The 19373-nt window shown below is 46.1% G+C and overlaps 1 protein-coding gene across 12 annotated transcripts in view; it reads right to left on the bottom strand.

Moving 5' to 3' along the window:
- The window catches only part of PRICKLE2 (prickle planar cell polarity protein 2), a 322311-nt gene that overhangs the window by 33383 nt on the left and 269555 nt on the right, over positions 1-19373 (bottom strand). For all 12 annotated transcript variants that reach the window (XM_038565922.1, XM_038565929.1, XM_038565923.1 and 9 more), the window contains 3 exons: positions 17637-17840; positions 14381-14567; positions 8462-9337 (listed from right to left, as the gene is read on the bottom strand). In XM_038565922.1, coding sequence (XP_038421850.1) covers positions 8462-9337; positions 14381-14567; positions 17637-17840 — 1267 coding nt within the window. The remainder of the gene's footprint in view (positions 1-8461; positions 9338-14380; positions 14568-17636; positions 17841-19373) is intronic.

Here is a 19373-nt window from a genome sequence, read left to right as displayed (position 1 = left end):
TAAGCCTCCTGAACGGTTATTAAAAACCAGGACACTGAAAAAATTTCCCTGAACCCAGGAAATGTGAGACCATGACCTGTAACAGGGATGCATCGGCCCCTCTAGGGTGAGCTCTGTCCAGACTGGTCTGTCCTTTGCCCCCCATTCCACTCACCTGGCTCTAAGAATATCCTTCTGCTTCCACACCATGGAATTGACCCAAAAAGAGAAAAGTAAGTTGAACAGATTTTGTCACAACTTTCTGCTGGTTTTCATCTGGCCCTTGGTCTGTGAGTCTTGTTCAGAGCCATGAACCAGCAAGAGGGCACTGCCTTCCATAAGGAACACAGTGAAAGTCACCCCGTGGGACCAGTCAGAAACCCAAATCACATCCTCAACACTGAGCTCTGTCCAATCTGCCGTTGCAAAACATCTCCTTGCTGGCCTGAATTCCCCACATCTAAATCACCACAGAGACATGCCACTGTCTCCAGAAACCCATGGCAAACCTACATAATAGACATATGACCTCAAGTTCACATGATGGGGCTTCTAGAGGAAGGAACCAGATCCGGGATCAGTCTCAGATGGATGGGACACACTAGATGGGATGGGCTCAGTAGCAGACACCTGTGCTGTTTACTTCCTTGCAGTACCCATTTCCTTTGAATATACTACCTTGATTTCTCTTTGGGAAGCCCATCTCCCTTCTCAGTCCCTGCAGTTGGGATGGGCTTGACCCCACTGCCTAGTTCTGATCGGCACGTGACTCAAGATGGACCAATCAGAGCATCAGTCTTCTGCTCCTCCCACCACAGGAGTTAGTTTAAGAACTGTTAGGTGACCCAAGTCAGGCAAATGAGACCCAATTCTGGGGCTTTCGGTGATACTATTAAGAAAGATGAGTTCCCATTCCCTTTCATTTGAAGCTAATGGATGTTAGCCTAGAGCTGCCCACAGCTATCTCTGCTACCACTGGGAAGAGCCTGCCTGAGAACCAAGCCAGTATTCAGGGAGAAAATAAGAATATATAGAGAGGGGATCCCTGGGTGGCTCAGCGGTTTAGTGCCTGCCTTTGGCCCAGGGCGTGATCCTGGAGTCCCGGGATCGAGTCCCACATTGGGCTCCCTGCATGGAGCCTGCTTCTCCGTCCTCCTGTGTCTCTGCCCCCCCCCCATCATAAATAAATAAATAAATAAATAAATACATAAATAAATACATAAATAAATAAATCTTAAAAAAAAAAAAAAGAATAGAGAGAGAGAGGGGGAAGGAAGGTGGGTCCTGAGGACATCATTTGGGCCCTTGGATCCAGCTGTTCCCAGAACCAAAATTCTATGAACTCTGTAGACACTTGATTAAAAAAAACAAACAAAACTTATTTGTTTACACTAGCCAAGTTGCGATTCTGACACTTGCAAACAAGAGTTCTGTAATTCCCATGAAGGAAGACAATCCCTACATATTTTCCAGGCTGGCCCTGAGGCCAACTGACAGGACTTTGGATTTTCTAATCTGTAACTCCAGACTGGGCCACCCATCATTCCCAGGGGAAGGGATGAACAAAGGATCTGGGCCATAAGATTCATGAGCATGAGTGAGGTGTGGCTGCTCAAGTAACGGGCACCAGCTGGTTAGGAGGTTTTACCCAGCAATTTAAATAAAGAAACTGGGGTAGCGGATGCATATCCAAACTATGCAGAAGAAAAGGAGCAATGTTCCTGCCCAGAATTAAATATAGAAATGTTTTGCATTACAAGGATTAAAAAACATTTCAGGCATTCTTGGTCAAGTGAGCTGATCCAGTTGTTGCTTCAGATCCCCACACTATTGTTCTCTTGTTCTCTACCAGTTTGCCAGCAATGCTGAAAAGTTACTCTGTGACCCCCTAGCAATCAATATATCTTGATGTTGCAGGATGAAGTGTCCCTTGTCAAGATGAGGAGGTGGTACAGGTGTGGAGGTGTCACAACCATGCAACACTCTTTAAAGGCAGCAGGAAGCCCTTTTGGACTTCCATTTCTACTGTGTCTCTACGTATCCAGGCCAATGACACATGTGCTTTCAGCACTAAATGGCCAGCATTTTTAATCATAGAGTTGGCAAACTTTTATACATTTCTAGGTTTTTAATTCTATCCTCTTCTGTCTCTCCAGACCCATCCCCCAAGGGCACTGTAAACCGGCCAATATTCTCTCCTAGGTCACCATCCCATCCATCCTCTTATATCAGTCGTCACTGTTGTTTATACTGTGGGCCTTCTTTCATGTGTTTATAGTTGCCATACATTCCTACCACCGGGCCTTTACACATGCTGCTCTTGCTGCCTGGAATCCTCCTTCCCTTGTCTTTTAAGCTTCACTTTTTCAGGATACCCTATCTGACCTCCCTGACTTGGCTATACCCCTTTTTTGTATGCCCTCCTAGCCCACAATTACCACAGATTCAATTTCATATTGTACAATTATATGCTTACTATCTACCAAACTCCACTAGATCGTGAGGGGCAGGAAGGTAGGCCCCTTGTCCACTTAGCTCAGCACTGTATCCCTAGTGCCTTGCACAGGCAGTGGCACCTACTTAATAGTATTATCCGCTAATGGCACTGAGCGCTTAGAGGAGAGGCGCTGTCCTGAGTTCTTTATAGGAATTAATTCCTTTAATTCCCATGACAACCCTAGAAGGCAGGGCTGTCTTTTCATTCAAGGATGGGGACACAGAAAAGATAAGCCCAAGGTCACAGAGGTATCAAAGCACAACGTCCAATTTCCAACTCTGGCAGACTGGTCTACAGACCATGCTCTCAGTCACTCTGTGGTAACTCACAGGGTAGGCACTCAAGTCACAGTGGCTGGCCAAATGAATGAATGAATGGATGGAAACCATCCTTTCTTTACTCTCATCCACACCCACACTTCCTTCCTTCAGGTCCCAGCTCTCTGACCCAGCCACTCCTTATGGCATGTGGCTGATCCTCAAGGAAGAGCCGTGTTCCCAGCCTCACTGCTGTGCTCCAGGGCTCCAGCTGACCATCTCCTATTGTCTTTTGGTGTGGCCTCTGAGGCCACTGGTCCCAATCTGAACTCTACTCTTTCCCTGGCCCCAGTGTGACTTGAACCATGGCCGTAACTTGCACTACAGGCTTCCTCTCCTCTCTGAGGGCGCCAACCCCGGGACAATCTGCACCTGTCTCTTTTAAGTGCCTCTGACCCAGCACACCACTGTGGACTGCCAGCCTTGCCTTCTGCCATGCTCTCCAGCTTTGCTCCAGCCCCGCCAGGGCCAGATGGACATTAACAAACTGGCTATGACAGGAAAAGAAATCCTCATCCCTTCAGATTGAGTCCTGTGCAAATCCCGACTGTGACCATAACCCTTTGTGTGAGGATGCTACCAAGGAGGTTAAGAGCAAGGGCCTTGCAGACTCTCACACCCAGGTTCAGGTCCTGGTCTGTCAGTGGGGACCACGGGGAGGCCACAACTCCTGTGAACCCAAGCGTACTTCTCTGTAAAATGGGGAAGCACTCAGACTTCTCTCACAGGGCTGTTAGGAGGATTTAAAGAGATGTTACATGTGAAACCATCATGTCAGACCACAGTCTACGGTCTTACAGCTGTCCCTGTTACTATCTGCAATCCTGTGATCACCCAGGCTGCAAGCTGCTTGGCAGGCATGTTTAGGCAATGGCAGGGTTCAAGAGCTTCTGCAAGGCTCCACACAGTGCTAGTGTAAATGGTGACTGTGCTCGCCTGACTCACTCTGTGTGAGCATAATGGATGGACTGTGTTTTCCAGGGACAAGGGGCAGTGTGCTCCTGGTTCTAAACAAATCAGGGGGTAGCAAAGCCCAGATCTGAGGCTGGCAAGTCACTGGGGCTGTTTCTCCAGATCTATTCAAAGGAAAAATGCTGCCTACAAAATGATCATGCTTCGTGCCAGTTTAAACACTACAAACTTACTCAGTAACATGAGTTACTGACGAGGAAGAAAAAAAAAATCCATTATCTTGAAAACTAGCTTTCACCCAAGGATCAAGGTGTTTTGACTAAGCCTTCTATGACACATACTTGTTACTCACAGAGTGGGATTCCAGGATTTAAAGATACACAGTTCTGAGCACTGCCTTCTCCAAAGACTAGGGAATTTTCTAGCAAATTTATTTATTTATTTATTTATTTATTTATTTATTTATTTATTTATTTACTAACACCTTGTATCTGTTTATTTAGAAACTGTCTAGATTTGCAAAGATTCTTTATTAACTTATTTACATAAGATCAAGTTAATTGAGAGAAAAATTTAAATGCAGTTAACAAATTTTGAAACGTATATACTTATAAACAAGGACAGATGATTTAGACAGTAACTTGGAGGCTTTAAAATTTTATCAAGCTATCTAATCAAAAAGCCCATACTTGCTATTCTTTGAAGTATGGGAAGGAACAACAGGATACCACCTATATTAAGATATTTCTTTTTTAGAAAAACAAGACAAAGAATCTCCTTATAAGATTTCTTCACTTTTTGTTTTAGGTTCTTCCTAAATGCACGACTTTGTTCACGTTAAAAGCCCCCCCAAAAGGTCAGTGCAATTCCAAATTGTTCTTGGTGAAACTGTGCCAGTTACAGTATTTGTATTGTAGAGAAAAGATACACCTGGAAAAAGCACAGTTTTAGATTGAGATCTTGTGAGAACTGGTAGGGTCTTTTTTTATTTTATTTTATTTTATTTTATTTTATTTTATTTTATTTTATTTATTCATTCATTCATTCATTCATTCATTCATTCATGAGGGACACAAAGGGAGAGGCAGAGACATAGCAAATTTAAATGCAATAGTTCGGATTGGCAGCAAAACGGCCAACTTTCTTTTTTTTAAATTATTTATTTATTTTTCAATTTTTTAAAAGATTTTATTTATTTATTCATGGGAGACACAGAGAGAGAGGCAGAGACACAGGCAGAGGGAGAAGCAGGCTCCATGCAGGGAGCCTGATGTGGGACTTGATCCCGGGTCTCCAGGATCACACCCTGGGCTGAAGGCGGCGCTAAACCGCCGAGCCACCCAAGCTGCCCAACGGCCAACTTTCTAAGTCTAGTCAATACCATGTCTTTGGTGTGTGTGTGTGTGTGTGTGTGTGTGTGTGTGCGTGCGCGCGCACGCACGTGCAGCATAGGATCCTGAAGGCTATTAAAGGTTTGCTCCAGTGACCAAGGATGAAGCAGTGCTTAGAATATGAGCTGCAATCTTTCTTCCACACTGCTGTGTCTGACAGATCTCTGGAAACAGAGGGGCACAGAATGTATTTCTTCAGTTTCCTATTTCTCATGCTCTTCATATGCTGGTTAAAAAAAAAGAGGATCCCATGGGAACATTTGCAAATCTAAAAATGCAAACCTGCACAGCTGGTGGACGCTGGGAGATGTCAGTAGCCAAAACATCCCTGGAGGCCAAAAGTGTGCACCAGTATGCTTGGGGTAAGAATGATAAAAATGAAATCATAACAAAAAGTATCAGGTAACCATAATAGAAGGTCCTCGGTGTCAAAGACTATACTAATGAGTTTAAATGCATTATCATTTAATTCTCCCAAAAACACTATGAAGGAAGTACTATTATTCACCAAATTCCATAGATGAGGTAACTGAACAGAATGTAAGCAATTTGTTCAAGGCCACATAGCTCCAACATGATGAAGGGTGCATTTGAACTGGTACTCCGAATCATTAATTGACAATCCGAAAAGCTAGGGCTCGTGGGAGAATTTCCAAAGAGACTAACGATGAAGTTAAAATTGTGCCCATCCTACCAACTCCCTTTTGCCATCTGTGCTGTCCAATAGGGCGGCTGCTAGCTATATGTGGCTACTGAAATTAAATGTAGTTTCAAATTTTGGTCAGTGCTGTTGAGGACTTGAAATGTGGCTAGTGAGGCTGATGGCCTAAAATTTTAATTTCATTTAATTTGCATGGATCGAAATTTCAAGAGTCCCATGTGACTGTTGACTTCACTGGGCAGTGCTGATCTCAGAAATTTATTTTTTTAGCTGTATCAGACATGGTTTAGGGATGCTTCCCCCAAATCTCAGAGACAGAGGGACATTAGGATGCTTTGCCCAAGAGCCCATAGAAAATCATGGAGATAAACTCCATGCCTCTTTTTTAGGATGAGAGATGGTATATTCTATGGCCGTAAGACCATAGACTGTGTGGTCTCACATGATGATTTCACATGTAACATGTCTTTAAATCCTAACAGCCCTGTGAGAGAAGTCTGATTATCTTCCCCACATACCAATATGTGTATGTTTCAAACACACCAAACATGGCCTTTCCAATATTTCCCAACACCCAGATCTCCTGATTTTCTCCTAACTCGCTGCATGAGGACAATAAAGTCAAAGCAGACAAGCCCAGGAACAACTGTCCTCAGACAGTGGTCACATTAGCTTCAGGAGGGAGTTGGTTAAAATGCATGCTCCTGGGTACCCCCTCCATAGGGTCTGATGCAGGAGGTCTAAGGGGAGGCCCTGGATCCCAGATTTGAATCAAGCAGTCAAGGTCTAATGCAGGTGGTCTAGCTTTGAGAAACGCTGCTTTAGAGGCTGAATTACATATTTATCTCCTGGCCTCTTAAATAATTAAAGCATATACATTTTTTGAGGATAGCACAAACTGGGCTGAAAGCCAGGCAGTCATCACTCTGCACTAATTGCTCACTTCTATGACATGAGGTAAAGTGCTTGGTCACTAAGGCCTCATTTTCGTTTCATATGAAACATAAGGGTAAGGATATCTGCTATTATTTGTCCTCTAGGACAAATGAGAACACAGGCGGGAACGCATCTGGGAGGGATACAGACATTTTGCTTGTCTAGCAGAGAGTTGAAATAGATTTCTCATTTAAAAATTTTTCATCTTTAACTTGTCTGAAGAAACTGGAACTGTTGGCAACCTGGTATGGTTAAGAGTGCTGCTCTGGGGTCATATGCACATGTTCAGGTCCCCACTCCACCCTTTAAAAGCTGGGTGACTCGGGCAAATCCTTCAACTTCTCTGTGCTTTGGTTTCTTCAACTCTGAAATGGGAATCTTAATAGTATATCTGTTTTGTAGGGCTGTGAGGGTCTAATTAAGTGAGTTAATATTTATAAAGTGCTGAGAACAAAGTTTGGCACATGGTAAGAGCTACCCAACTGCTAGTTGAATAAATAAATGTCTTTGCATGTGGCAACAACCAGCTGGAGCTGAGCAGTGCCTGTCACCTCCAGATGGGGCTGACATGCACAAGCTTATCACAAGCACCACCAAGACCCATTTGACCATGGGGTCCCTGATATAAGTGGGTGTGTCTCCCTCCTCGGTGTTCAGCCCATAAGGGAAGTGCATCTCAGGACAGTACTTCTCAGCTATCCATGGCGAAGGACCTGTTTTTAATTTTCAATCCACTGTGGACAAATATGAGACCCTCCTGAGCCTGAGTGACAAACAGCACATGCCACATACAACTTACTCATGGGTTGTACAAGACCCTGACTGGTCAGTACCTGGACCGGAGCCCATCGAGCGTGCACCTGGACATTGCAGCAGTGTCAAATTGTTTCAAGAGTTCCTAAACATTGTCATTTTTAGTACCCATCTCACTGCAGACTGCAGCTAGCTTCCATCCTCAGGCTCCATGCTGTGCAGCACCATCTTAGAGATTATCTACAGCCGTCTTCACATGCATGCAAACCAGCTGGACAATTTGGCTGGAGAAGGCAGGCTCTGGATTGTTTCTCTCTCTCTCTCCCCACTTGGGTCCTTTTCAGCTTGCCTGCCTTCTCTTGTCTATCTACATTTCTTTTGAGAACATCTTACACATTAAAATGAGCTCCCTAATGAGATACTGGGGTTCAGAACAGCTTTGGAAGCTGTCATGGGTGCTCTGGTGTCTCAAGCACTACTCAGTTTTGTGAGTACTGCCTCCAGCTCACAGCTGCCTCTTCTCCTGAATGTTATCTTTGGCCAATAGCACCTGCCATGCCCCCCGCCCATATCCACAACCTTGTCCCAAAGCTGCTCTCTAGTAGCTCAGAGCCGGTGACTGACAGACACGGTGGTGTGAGACGTCAGCCCCTTTGTTGAAAGAGTGAGCCAACTGTATGATGCAGCCCATCCTCCAGAGCCTCCTGTGAGGTCAGGCTGAGGTTAGATTCCAGACCCAGTTGGCTCCTCCCCCAACCCTGGCCTATCTCTCTCAGTCCCCTTCCCTGGGAGCATGCACTGAATGTGTCATAGGCATCCTCAACCCTGTCTCAGGCCCTGCTTATAGGGAGTGCGATTCAAAGAGAGAAGCCATCTGAAATTGGGGTTCCCCTCCTAGACAACCTGTTGGAGGAAGGCACATGGCAGGAACAACATGAAAGTCCTGACAACCAGCATTAGGTCACCCAGAAATTATTACCTCTTGCTTTCTGCTTTCCAGGTGAACAGAACCTACCTGTGGCATTAGACAGGGCCAGTGATTCCATGGAGCCTGGAGGGGTCTGCTCGGTGGGCGTCATGTTCTCAGTATATTTCAGGGAACTGATCGGATGGCGGGTCCGACACTGCTGAGTGGATATGCCTCCTTCCTCCTCCTCTTCCTCCTCCTCATATTTGGGGACTGGGATGTTGCCTCGGGTTTCACTGAAGCTCTGACTGGACATATCGCTGTAGCTCTCCTGGGATCTCAACCTTCCAGGGTAATAGTCCTCTCGGCATTCCTTCATGAAGCTACCACCGTGCCCCTTCATGGCCAGTGATGAGCTCCTTTTGGGGTTGCTGAAGTGCTTGCCCCACATGTCGGACTGGGCCCCGGCCCCCTGCCCTCCCGGACTGTAGGACGTTCTGATGTTGCACTGGCTGAGAAGCTGCAGAGGACTCTGGGACTGGTTCTGCTCCATCTTGTTCCCATAATGGTAGGGCTCATCCCGGCTCCTCCAAATGGGGTCCCGGTTGAGGCTGGGCGTCTGGCTGGACAAGCTGAGCAGGTCCATCTGCAGCGACAGGGGGTCCACGTCGGCCGACAGCCGGTTGGAACTCACCTGCAGCTGGCTGTGCTGGTTCAGCATGGGCTCCTCTGCCTTGCCCTTGTTCTTGCCGATTTTGGCACTGCGCCGGGACTCCTTGGCCCTGGCATTCTGGAAAGCCGAATCAGATGAGTCAGAGCCGTTGGGGTCCTCCCCGGCACTGCAGGCCCGCGAGCAGAATATCTGGCCCTGCTTTGGGAGGAATGGCCGCCCCAGGAGGGATTTCTTGCAGTGAGCACAGCAGAAACAGGTCTCGGTGGCATGCCAGTGTTGGCCGTCGTAGGTCATCTGACCCTGGTCAATCCCTGGGGACAGAAAAGACATGGAAGAGGCTGACAACTGCTTAGAGCCCTGTATTATGATGTGAAACACACAGCATCCTGGTTTGGCCCAGGATTCCAAACAGAACAGAATAAAATAACAATAAATCAATAATCAGGACCTCATATAAATGGTCCTCATGTCCTCTTATGAGAGCCCCCTTGTTCTACCACTCAGCTGCTTCTTAACTCATTTGCTCTGAGCAGGGAAAAAAAAAAAAAAAAAAAAAAAAACCTAGATCAAATGGCCTGCGCATGAATCCTTCTGCCTGGGACAAAATCCTCCAGACAAAGTAACAATATTGATACTAACACAGGAGAAAACACTGCTTCAAGTGCTTCCTTTGCATATATGTAAAGTCATTTAGTTCCTTCACCATATGAGGTAGGTTTCTAATATTATTTCCAATTCTCAGATGAAAAAACAGAGGTTCAGGAGGGTTCAAAAACTTGCCTAACTCAATACAACTAAGAATCACAGGTGAGATCTGTATTCGGAAGTCTGGCCCGTACCTGTCGAATCTGACATTTTCTCTTTCACTCTACTTGGGGATCCGCTCAAACACCAACTCCTTGGAGACGTCTTTCTGTACATCTGATAGCATACACTCCCCATTCTTCACCCTGACCTGCTGTACTTTCTTCACAGCATGAATACTGCTTGACATTGCACCACTACACAGGTGCATCTGCTTATTAATTCTCTCCCCCACCAGAAGTGAAGCTCTAGGACAACAGAGTCATTAGTTTTCTGTGGCATGTCCAGGAACATGGCCTGATGCATCAGAGGGGCTCTTTATATATTGACTGGATGAACTGAATCCCATACCAGTATAGGCCATTCAGATGAAGAAATCACCGTAACAGTTCCGTGGAAAAGAAAAAAGTGGATTTCGACACTCAGTAAGGAAAAACTTGGGTGTGGTTCATCAAAGACACCCTCCATAAGCACGCACACCCTTTGTTTCATGTCGCCAGGGAAGGAAGAAACACATTTCCTCCCCATGCCAAGGCTGTCCTGGTTTGCATTATCTTGTTACACCTGCCCTGCAGGAACCGCCCAGAGGCCCAAGTGCTCTTGCTTCTTGGCATCTCCTCCACCCCCTGCTGGTTCTAGGACTTCATCTTCCCGTGGGACGCCATCTTCTTGCCAGCTTTGGACCATGAGCTTTGGGCAAGCCTAAAGCCATGCCTGGGACCTAGCACTGGCCAGTAAAAAAACTGTATCTTCCACCCTAGTGACTGCTTCAGAGGTTGGGTACATAGCTTGCACTAGACCAGTGGGAGAGTTCCCTGGGACAATTGCTAAGAGTGTGACGTAGGGAGGCTCTATTTTGACAGCAGTTACTAAATTGGCAGAATGGAAGTCTGGACACATTGGGGTCCCCTACCTGTGAGGAGAGCCTGTGGGGTGTTCAGTCTCATGCAATTACTGTAGGATGGAAGGGGACCTTTGCAAGACTCCTGATTTTTGATAATAAAAACCTTCTCAGAAAGGAAAGGAAGTACTAATGTAAACCTTCACCTTTAGTGGCTGACAGTCCTGAGCCTTGGACTTTCCAGAAATAACTTTGAGAGACGTGTCTAGAGAGGTGGTCAGTAAGAAACAGGAAAGCGATCTCTACCCAGAAAAAGAGAAAGGCAAGAATAAAGGGCAAAAAGGCAAAGCAGTGGTCCTGGCCTTCTGTGTTCTCTGCCGCCTACCTTCAGGTCCCTGGAGCACTGGAAGAGAGAGGCACAGGACCTTTCCTCCCCTCTGAGCTCCACCCCAAACTAAGAGGTCTCTGTTTTTATTTGAGAATCTGGCCCTAGGGAGTAAGAGGGGAGTTTTAGAGGGACAGGAGCAGCCATGAAGGCACTCCAAGGCAGAATGGCCACTGTGGGGATCTAGTCCCTTTCAACAGGGCATTCCCAGGAGGGGTGAGCACTGGCGGGGCGGGGCTGGAGACAGGACCCAGAGCCACCGCTCCATCCATGCTTTCTCCCCTGGCTTCTAGGAGTGCGCAGGGCAGGCCGCACATGGGGGCAGAGCCCTGTTGTGGTTAGGAGTGACGCTTCAGGAGTTCCTGAGGAGTCAGAGGAAACAAGGTTCCCATCTCATCCCAGCTGAAGCCCATCTGCTGAGCTTCCAATCTTGGCTCTGCAGCTGTGTGACCCTAAGCAAGCGGCTTCGTTTCTCTGCCTCAGTCCCCTCTGTAGGGGACTGGAGATAATAATAGTTGTGACTTCACAGGGTTGTTGTGAGTTAATCTGCAGAGGGTACTTGGGCCTGCATTTGCTAGCCATCCCCAGTGCTCTTCTTCTATTTTTGTTAGGTCCTAATGCCTAACGTCTTCCTCTCTGTACTGAGGGCCATGGCCTGGACGTGGTCCAAGAAAGGCTGGCTGGGTCTTCCCTGCCCTCCCCTGCGGCAGGCTGTGCTCACACCCTGGGCTGCCCTGCATCCCAAGCAGCTGCAGCCTCACCGGCTGGTTGTCAGAGGCACACAGGAAGCCTAGTTCCCGTATGGGCCCTTGCCAGCTGCCTCTCCCTGCTTCTGTGAGGACGTGTGCTCAGATGGGGCAGCAGGAGCCCAGTTCTGGAGAAAGGGTCTTGCAGAAGGCTGGGCTGGGGCGAGCAGAGAGGAAGAAGGGGACAAAATGGCTCAACAGGCAGTGAGCCATTTGTGGTCCCTGATAAACATCCCTGATGTCAGATAGTCCTCTGAACTAGTCCTGAACTCGAAACATCTGGAAAAGGGCTCTGCTGTTCTACATCTAAGCGTTCCTTTTTAATTCCCCCCTCTAAGCCCTGTAAGCCCTCCTCGGAGGGTGTGTGTGTCTACTGCTGCTCTAGCTTCAGTCTGTTTATAGGACTGTTTACTCTGCTGCGCGCAGGCAAAAGTACCGTTGCCCTAGCAACGGCTGCCTGATGCAGAGTCCACTCTGGGCGGCTGTATAAATATGCAATATTTGTATAATATGGTCAGAGCAAAGCACCAGGAGATGGTGGTATGCATGATATACAGAATACACCCTTTCACTGTTGCAGGAAAATTAGGTTTCACAGAAAAGTAGATTGAGGAGAAAAAAAATATCCGGGGCTATATTTTAACTACAGCAACGATAATACTGCAGGCCATGGAGGTCCCCTTTTCTGGTAAAACATTGATGCCTTTTTATGGATTTAAGTGGGAGGAGGAGGGAACGCCAATCAAAGTCTCGAATAGCTAGAAGGAGAAAGAGAAGAAAACAGAGGGGCCTTCTGAGGGAGGCATGCTGTGGTGACAGACATATTTTCTCTCTTCCAAGTTGGTGAGCAAAAATTCTAAGTGGTGGTTTCTGGAGAGGCTTTTAAGCCTCAATGGAAAGGAACAGAAGAAACAGCAACACCAGTGAGAAGGAGGTGTCATGGCTGCAGGTTAACTATCTGTGCGCTCGGCACCTGCTGGCAGACCAGAATCCAGGGTGAGCAGCACTGGGTCTGAAAGCTTCACTGCTCTCCCCTGACACAGCCCATCCTGTCCTTCCTCACATGGCCAGCCACCTGTCCACATCATCTCCCTGTCTCCTAACTCTTACCATCAGAGCAGGTCTGTTTCACTGTTTCAATCTTGTGAGAAATGAAAGCTGCTGGGCCCTTGGTTGAGGTATCAGGCGGTGAGAGAGTGAGGCCTTCAGAGGAAAGTGGATCTGCACATCACCCAGGCCCCCAGCAGGGAATACTGCTGGATAATACTGCTGCATAGCAATGGTGAACTCCGGGCCCGTGGGGATCCCAGCTCAGAAAGACCTCGCAGAAGCAGGCCGGAGTCTGTGGGACAGACTTCCCAATGACAAACGACCACTGAACACATAGTAGGTGCCTAGTCCATAAAGCTGTGATTTTCATCGGCTCACAAAGCTCTCCACATTACTAGCCAGGTTTTCATTTGATTAATATCACTTCTGATGAAGCAAGGAGACAAAGTCACCTCTTTCTGTTCCTGATAAAATCTTTGAAGTGGGGCAAAATGGGCTCCCAGACTGATTATCTCCCCATCTTCCCTCTAGAGGTAAGAAGCTGGCAGCTTCTGAGCAGATTTCTTGGAAGAACACAAGCCATAGCAAAGAGCAGGCTGCTGGTCTCACAGACGTTCATCCCCTGCCAACTCTTTCTTTTCCTTTTTAAAGGGTGGCTCATTCTCAAGGTGCCAGAACAGGCAAGTTGAATGAAGAAGCCACAGATGCAGCATGATTTGGAATAGCACTGAAGGGTTGAACAAATCGGTTATTTGTAAAAGGGAAATGATTTCCACCATCTCAGATCTGCTGCTTATTTGGGGAGTTGAGAGCTTATAAGCTATTTCAGGTTCTCTTGCTTTGTATTTGGCTGGGTCAGCTTTTGCTGTTTTTTTTTTAAAGACATGCTTGCCAGAAACCATTTGGTTTTCTTGACTACCTCTTCCTACCAAGAGGGCTATTTTGGTTCCTCCCTCCACTGATCCTCAAGTTTTCCAAGATGTGGAAGACATCTGCTTATATTTTCCCTCATAGTTTCCTTCTGAGACCTCTCCTTGTCCACTCAGTAGTGGGGCTGTATATCACATAACCCTATTTCGGGGTGGGAGGTGAGGGTTATGATGCCGGCAGACCAACCAAAATACCCTATTCTCTTTTTTCCAGGATGCAAGACATGACCAAACCAGGGATGATAAGATTCCTACTGGAAGGAACTGATTTAGATACCAGAACAGACATGGCCCCATTCCTTTTGAGAATGTGAGTGCTAAGATTATGTATAAGTGGGGAGTCCTCTTAGCCAGCATGTGAAGACAGCTTCCTTTTTAGCAATGGAAATAGAAGGCAAGCAGAGCTGACACAAAAAACCCTCAGACTTTGTCTAAACCCTTGAGCCATCCCTACCTGAAGCAAGAATACTCCTTGGCCTTTCCAGTAACAGGAGCCAAGAAATTCCCCTGTTGGCTTCAGCCAGTATGAGTTGGCCAAAGGGCTTCTAACTATATCAGACACTAAGTTGGACTGAGTCAAGCACCAAGCGCTGCCTCACCTATGTGTTGGGCACAGGTGTCGCAGTATTCTGCATACAAGGACTCGAAGCAGTGACAACAGTAGGGCCTTCCCTCTTTCATGATGTAGCGCTGGCCACCAAGCACGGTCTCGCACTCAAAGCAGCAGAAGTGTTTCATGTGCCAGTGGCGTCCCTCGGCTTCTGTGCATTCATCTGCAAAGATGATCTGGAGATGGGGAAGCCAAATGATGAGTGTTTAAGACCCAGCCCTGAGAACGCACTCAAAAAGAAAACAGCTATAGGGGCCCCAAACTAGAAGGATAGGAAAGCAGGTCCTTCCCACCAATTATTAACAAAAATCTCTATTTCTATGAGTATTCCAGATCTATATCCGTTTACATATTATGATTTGCCCCAAGCACAATTAACCTCAGTTTTTGGCCCGGCCAGATATTAATTGAACTACATTTTAACAAAAGAAATAATCTACCCTGAAGAAGATAAAGCAAGACCAGAAACTGACAGCTCATGGGCACTTTGGAAACACATACATGTTTTACTTGGCTGATGCACAATCTTTTTAAAAATAGGAAATGTCATATTAACACCTTGAATCCTGGTTTCTTTGTCGAAAACACAGTAGTTGAGAAGGATTGCTGCTGCTTCCAGATGAGTGGTGAGTTCTCCAATTTGGTCATATTTTTCAACACTCACTGTTGTCTTAAAATGAGTCACCTTCATGTACAAAACCTGCCTTGCCCTCAGAAGCACTTGTGTTTTTGACCTCTAATATAGTCTTTAAAATTTCAAAGCACAGACTTCAAAGCTTACTACAAACTATAGTAATCAGGGCAGTGTGGTCCTGGTATAAAAACAGACGTATAGATCAATAGAAGAGAACTGAAAGTCCAGAAACAAACCCAAACATTTATGGCCAACTGATTATCAACAAAGATGCCAAGGACATTCAATGGGGAAACAACAGTCTTTTCAACAAATGTGGCTGGGACAGCTGGATAACCACATGCAAAAGAACGAATCCGATCTGTACACAAAAATTAATTCAAAAGAGATCAGAGACCTAAAGAGCCAAATACTATAAAGTGCTTAAAAGAAAACACAAATATAAATCTTCAGGACCTGGATTAAGCAATGATTTCTTAGCTAAGACACCACAAATGTGAGCAACGAAAGAAAAAAAAAAACAGATAAATTAGACTTCATCAGAATTAAAACTTCAAAAGACATCAAGAAAGTGAAAATGTAACCACAAAGTGGGAGGAAAAAGTTGCAAAGCATGTATCAGATAAGGAGCTAATATCCAGAATATACTAGTAGCCCCACAATAAAAAGAAAAATCACCCAATTAAAAAAAAAAACAAAACAGGCAAAGGATTTGAATACACCATTCTCCAAAACAGAAGATACACAAAAAGCCAACAAACACATGAAAAGATACTCAATGTTATTACTCATTAGGACATACATATCAAAACCACAATGTGATGTCACTTTGCACCCACTAAGATGACTACAATGAAAAGTACAGTATTGAGGAGGATGTGGAGAAACTGGAAACTTCTTCAGTGAGAGTGGGAATATAAAATGGTATAGCTTCTCTGAAAGAAAGTCTGCATTGCCTCAAAAGTTAAACACAGAAATGCCACATGACCCAACAATTCACCTCCTACAGATAAACTCAAGAAAACTAAAAATATAAGTCCATGCAAAAACCTGCATATGAATGTTCATAGCAGCACTGATCATAATACTCAAAAAGTGGAAAGAACTTTAAATGTCTCTCACCTGACAAATGGCTCAACCAAATGGGATCTATACGCACAACTTAATATTATTCAGCCTTTGGAAAGAATAACGTATTGATACACTATGACATATTAACTCTGAAAACCTTAGGCTAAATGAAAGCGGTCAGACACAAAAGATCACACGTTGTCTGATTCCACTTATGTAAAATGTCCAGAATATTTGAAAACATGCAGAGAAGAGATTAGTGGCTGCCAGGAAGGGGGAGAAGGGAAATGACTGTAAATAGATACAAAGTTTCTTTTGGGGTAATGAAAATGTCCTGGGATTAGACAGCAGTGAGAGATGCAAAACTGTGAATATACTAAAATCCACCAAATTGGAGACACCTAACAAAAGTGGGCCTTATGCTAGGTGAATTACGTCTCAATAAACAAAAATTTCAAAACACTTCAATCATCATGCTCTATCTGCCATTAGATAACATAAAGCATGAGGAGCCCTCCTTTCCAGAAGTAGAAACTGAGGCGTGAAGGTAAAGTGGCCACCTGAATTCAGGTGGACCTGAATTCATTTTCCCAAATACCCATCTAGAGGGTCTCTCTAGAAACACCACCATTAGCATTAGAATACAGATTCCTTAAGGCTGCTCAACTTCTTCCTAGAAGAGGGAACCCCTCCAAGGCAGGCAGGAGTGGGCTATGGATGAAAAGGGGGAGTCCTGCTTCCAGAAGCCCATACTGCTGTTTGCAGAGGCAGGGGCAGACAATCAGAACTCTATTCTGTGCAGGAGTAAACCCCTATCCAAGATCTTTCCTAAATTATTCCCATAAAAGTGGTCAGGTTTAGAATACTCTCCTTTCTCCTCCAAACTTGAAAAAAAAGATTTTTTTATAGAAATATAAGCTCCAAACTTTTGAAGCCAAAGCAGGTTTTCTGTACTTGCAGCTTACAGATCATATCTGGATGTGCCCCTGGTGGGAGAAACACCAGGCACAGGCTTTATGTTCTAGTCTACTGTCTGACCTGGAGTCGCAAATTCAAGTACCTCTCAGACCAGGGAGTATGCACCTGCCTCCTCAATCCCCATCAGAACGCTTGTAAATTATGGGAACACTAAATAGTGCCACCAAATGTCTCTCTTCTCAAACCAGGTTTGTCCTATTGAAGCTTAGGATTCGGAACTATTTTAAGACTTAAGTGCCCCACAGTTATCAATGATTGATTACTCTCTGGGACTCGGGCTGAAATCTCAAGCTGCTTTGAGAGTTTGTAACTGCCCCAGTGCCAGAGACTCTCCTCAGCTACAGAAACTGCCTTCCTACCTGGATGCCCAGGACACTGGGACTTTTGGACATGCTAGCAACCGGGGATGGGTGGGGCTTCTCTTGCAAGGCTCTAATATAAGAAGGTGGAGTGGCCTATGGTTTTCTTCTGGGCAGCAAAGACAGCACAGGACCAAGTGTTGCCTCTGGCAGAAGCGAGGGGCGATGGGCCTTGCTGGGAGCCCCATGCAGTGTGCTCTGACCTCGTCGCAGGCTGCGCAGCGCGGCTTCAGGCACTCGGCGTGGTGCCTGCCACAGTATATCTTCCCATCTTGGTAGAAGTAGATCAAGTCCACCAGCAGCTCGTTGCAGACAGTGCATATGAAGCACGGTGGGTGCCAGCAAACACCGTGGCCGGCGCGCGACGCAAACACAGCGATGTCCCCGCCGTTAATCTGGCCTCCGCACTGCAAGGCAAACAGACACGTCAGTCCGCACGCCGGTCCCTTCTCTCAGGGCCACGCGCAAAGGCTCTAAGACCCCCACAGCCCCCCAAGAGCGGGTTACTGCACTCTTATTCTCAAGCTAGTCACCATGCCACCTGCTTTATGCACGTGGCCGTGCAGGGTTTGCTTGCCCTCCTTCCCACACCCCTTCCTTGCGAATAAGACCAAGATGAAGTGACTGGGAAAATCAGGCATGACAAGTTGGGAAAGAAAGAAAAGCTCCTTTGGCACAATGACACACAGGAGCTCTGCAGCCGGAGGCAAGCTGACAAGTGGAGAAGGTGTCTGTATCTCCTAGGAGCTCCCAACTCCATTCGGAGGCACAGCCAAGTTGAATGCCACAAGCAGTAGGTTTCAGGGGTGGGGGTGGGGGTACAAGAGGGGGACAGGGAGTGGAGCAGGGAGTGGGTTCATAAAAGTACTTTAATGATTTCTCCAAAGCCTTTTAGGCATGCTTTCAATCTGTTTTATCTAACGTCTATTTATCTAGTCTTTTTATTTATTTATTTATTTATTTTTTAAAGATGTTTATTTATTCAGGAGAGACAGAGAGGCAGAGACATAGGCAGAGGGAGAAGCAGGCTCCCTGTGGGGAGCCCAACGTAGGACTCCATCCCAGGACCCTGGGATCGCGACCTGAACCGAAGGCAGATGCTCAACCGCTGAGCCACCCAAGCATCCCTGTTTACCTAGTCTTGACTGCAAAAGCACCAGGTCTAAGGCCACACTAGGGGAAGGACTTCTTCCTCCCACCTCTCCTATCTTCTGGCTTCTGTTCCAAAAAGGTACAAGGCGGTATCTCTGATATCCCATGTTATGGCTGAGGTTGGGCCTTGGAGGGAGGAGTAAAGTGTGAGCTGGGAGGTCCAGGGAAAGGCTCTCTGCTGACCATGGCATTGGCCTTGACCTTCAGGGGCCGAGGGTCTAGTTCCTTGGCCCTGTGTGAGTGGCTGGCTCTGGGGACAATGTCTGCAGTGTAGAAAAGATACTTCCAAACCTTTCCCATGTCATGGCCATCATGTGGGATTAAACATTTCACAGGAAATGAAGTAAAGGTCTCATGCAACAGTCTCGGGGAGCTCATCTGTGGTAGTGACCAGACAGAAGAAAGACACTGTTACAGAAAGTACTACCCTTGCCTTTTAGACCATTAGTAGACCTGGGATATGTACAGCGCTAAAACGTAAACTGAGGCATATTAAAATTTGCAAGAGTTTACTTGGTAAGGAGGGCTCTACCTATCTGGAGTGAGCAGAGAGGTTCTTACAGAAGATGGGGATGCAAAGCAGGGACATTATTTAACTGGCTGTAGCTTAAGCAGTTGCCTTATTTGAGAAAGGCTGGTTGCCTATTGTCTTAAGGGAGACATTGTTTGTATTGTCATTTGTATTGTCATTTTTCTCAATACTAAGACATTGCCTTTGGCTTGGTTTTGGTTTGCTTAAGTAGCTATGAAGATATCAGAGACACCTACCTCAGTGTAATGGCCTCCTT

Source organism: Canis lupus, chromosome 20, assembly GCF_011100685.1.
Source record: "Canis lupus familiaris isolate Mischka breed German Shepherd chromosome 20, alternate assembly UU_Cfam_GSD_1.0, whole genome shotgun sequence".
In the NCBI taxonomy this organism is placed as follows: Eukaryota; Metazoa; Chordata; class Mammalia; order Carnivora; family Canidae; genus Canis; species Canis lupus.
Note: the sequence above shows the minus strand (reverse complement) of the source record. Positions and strands in the feature narration are given on the sequence as shown.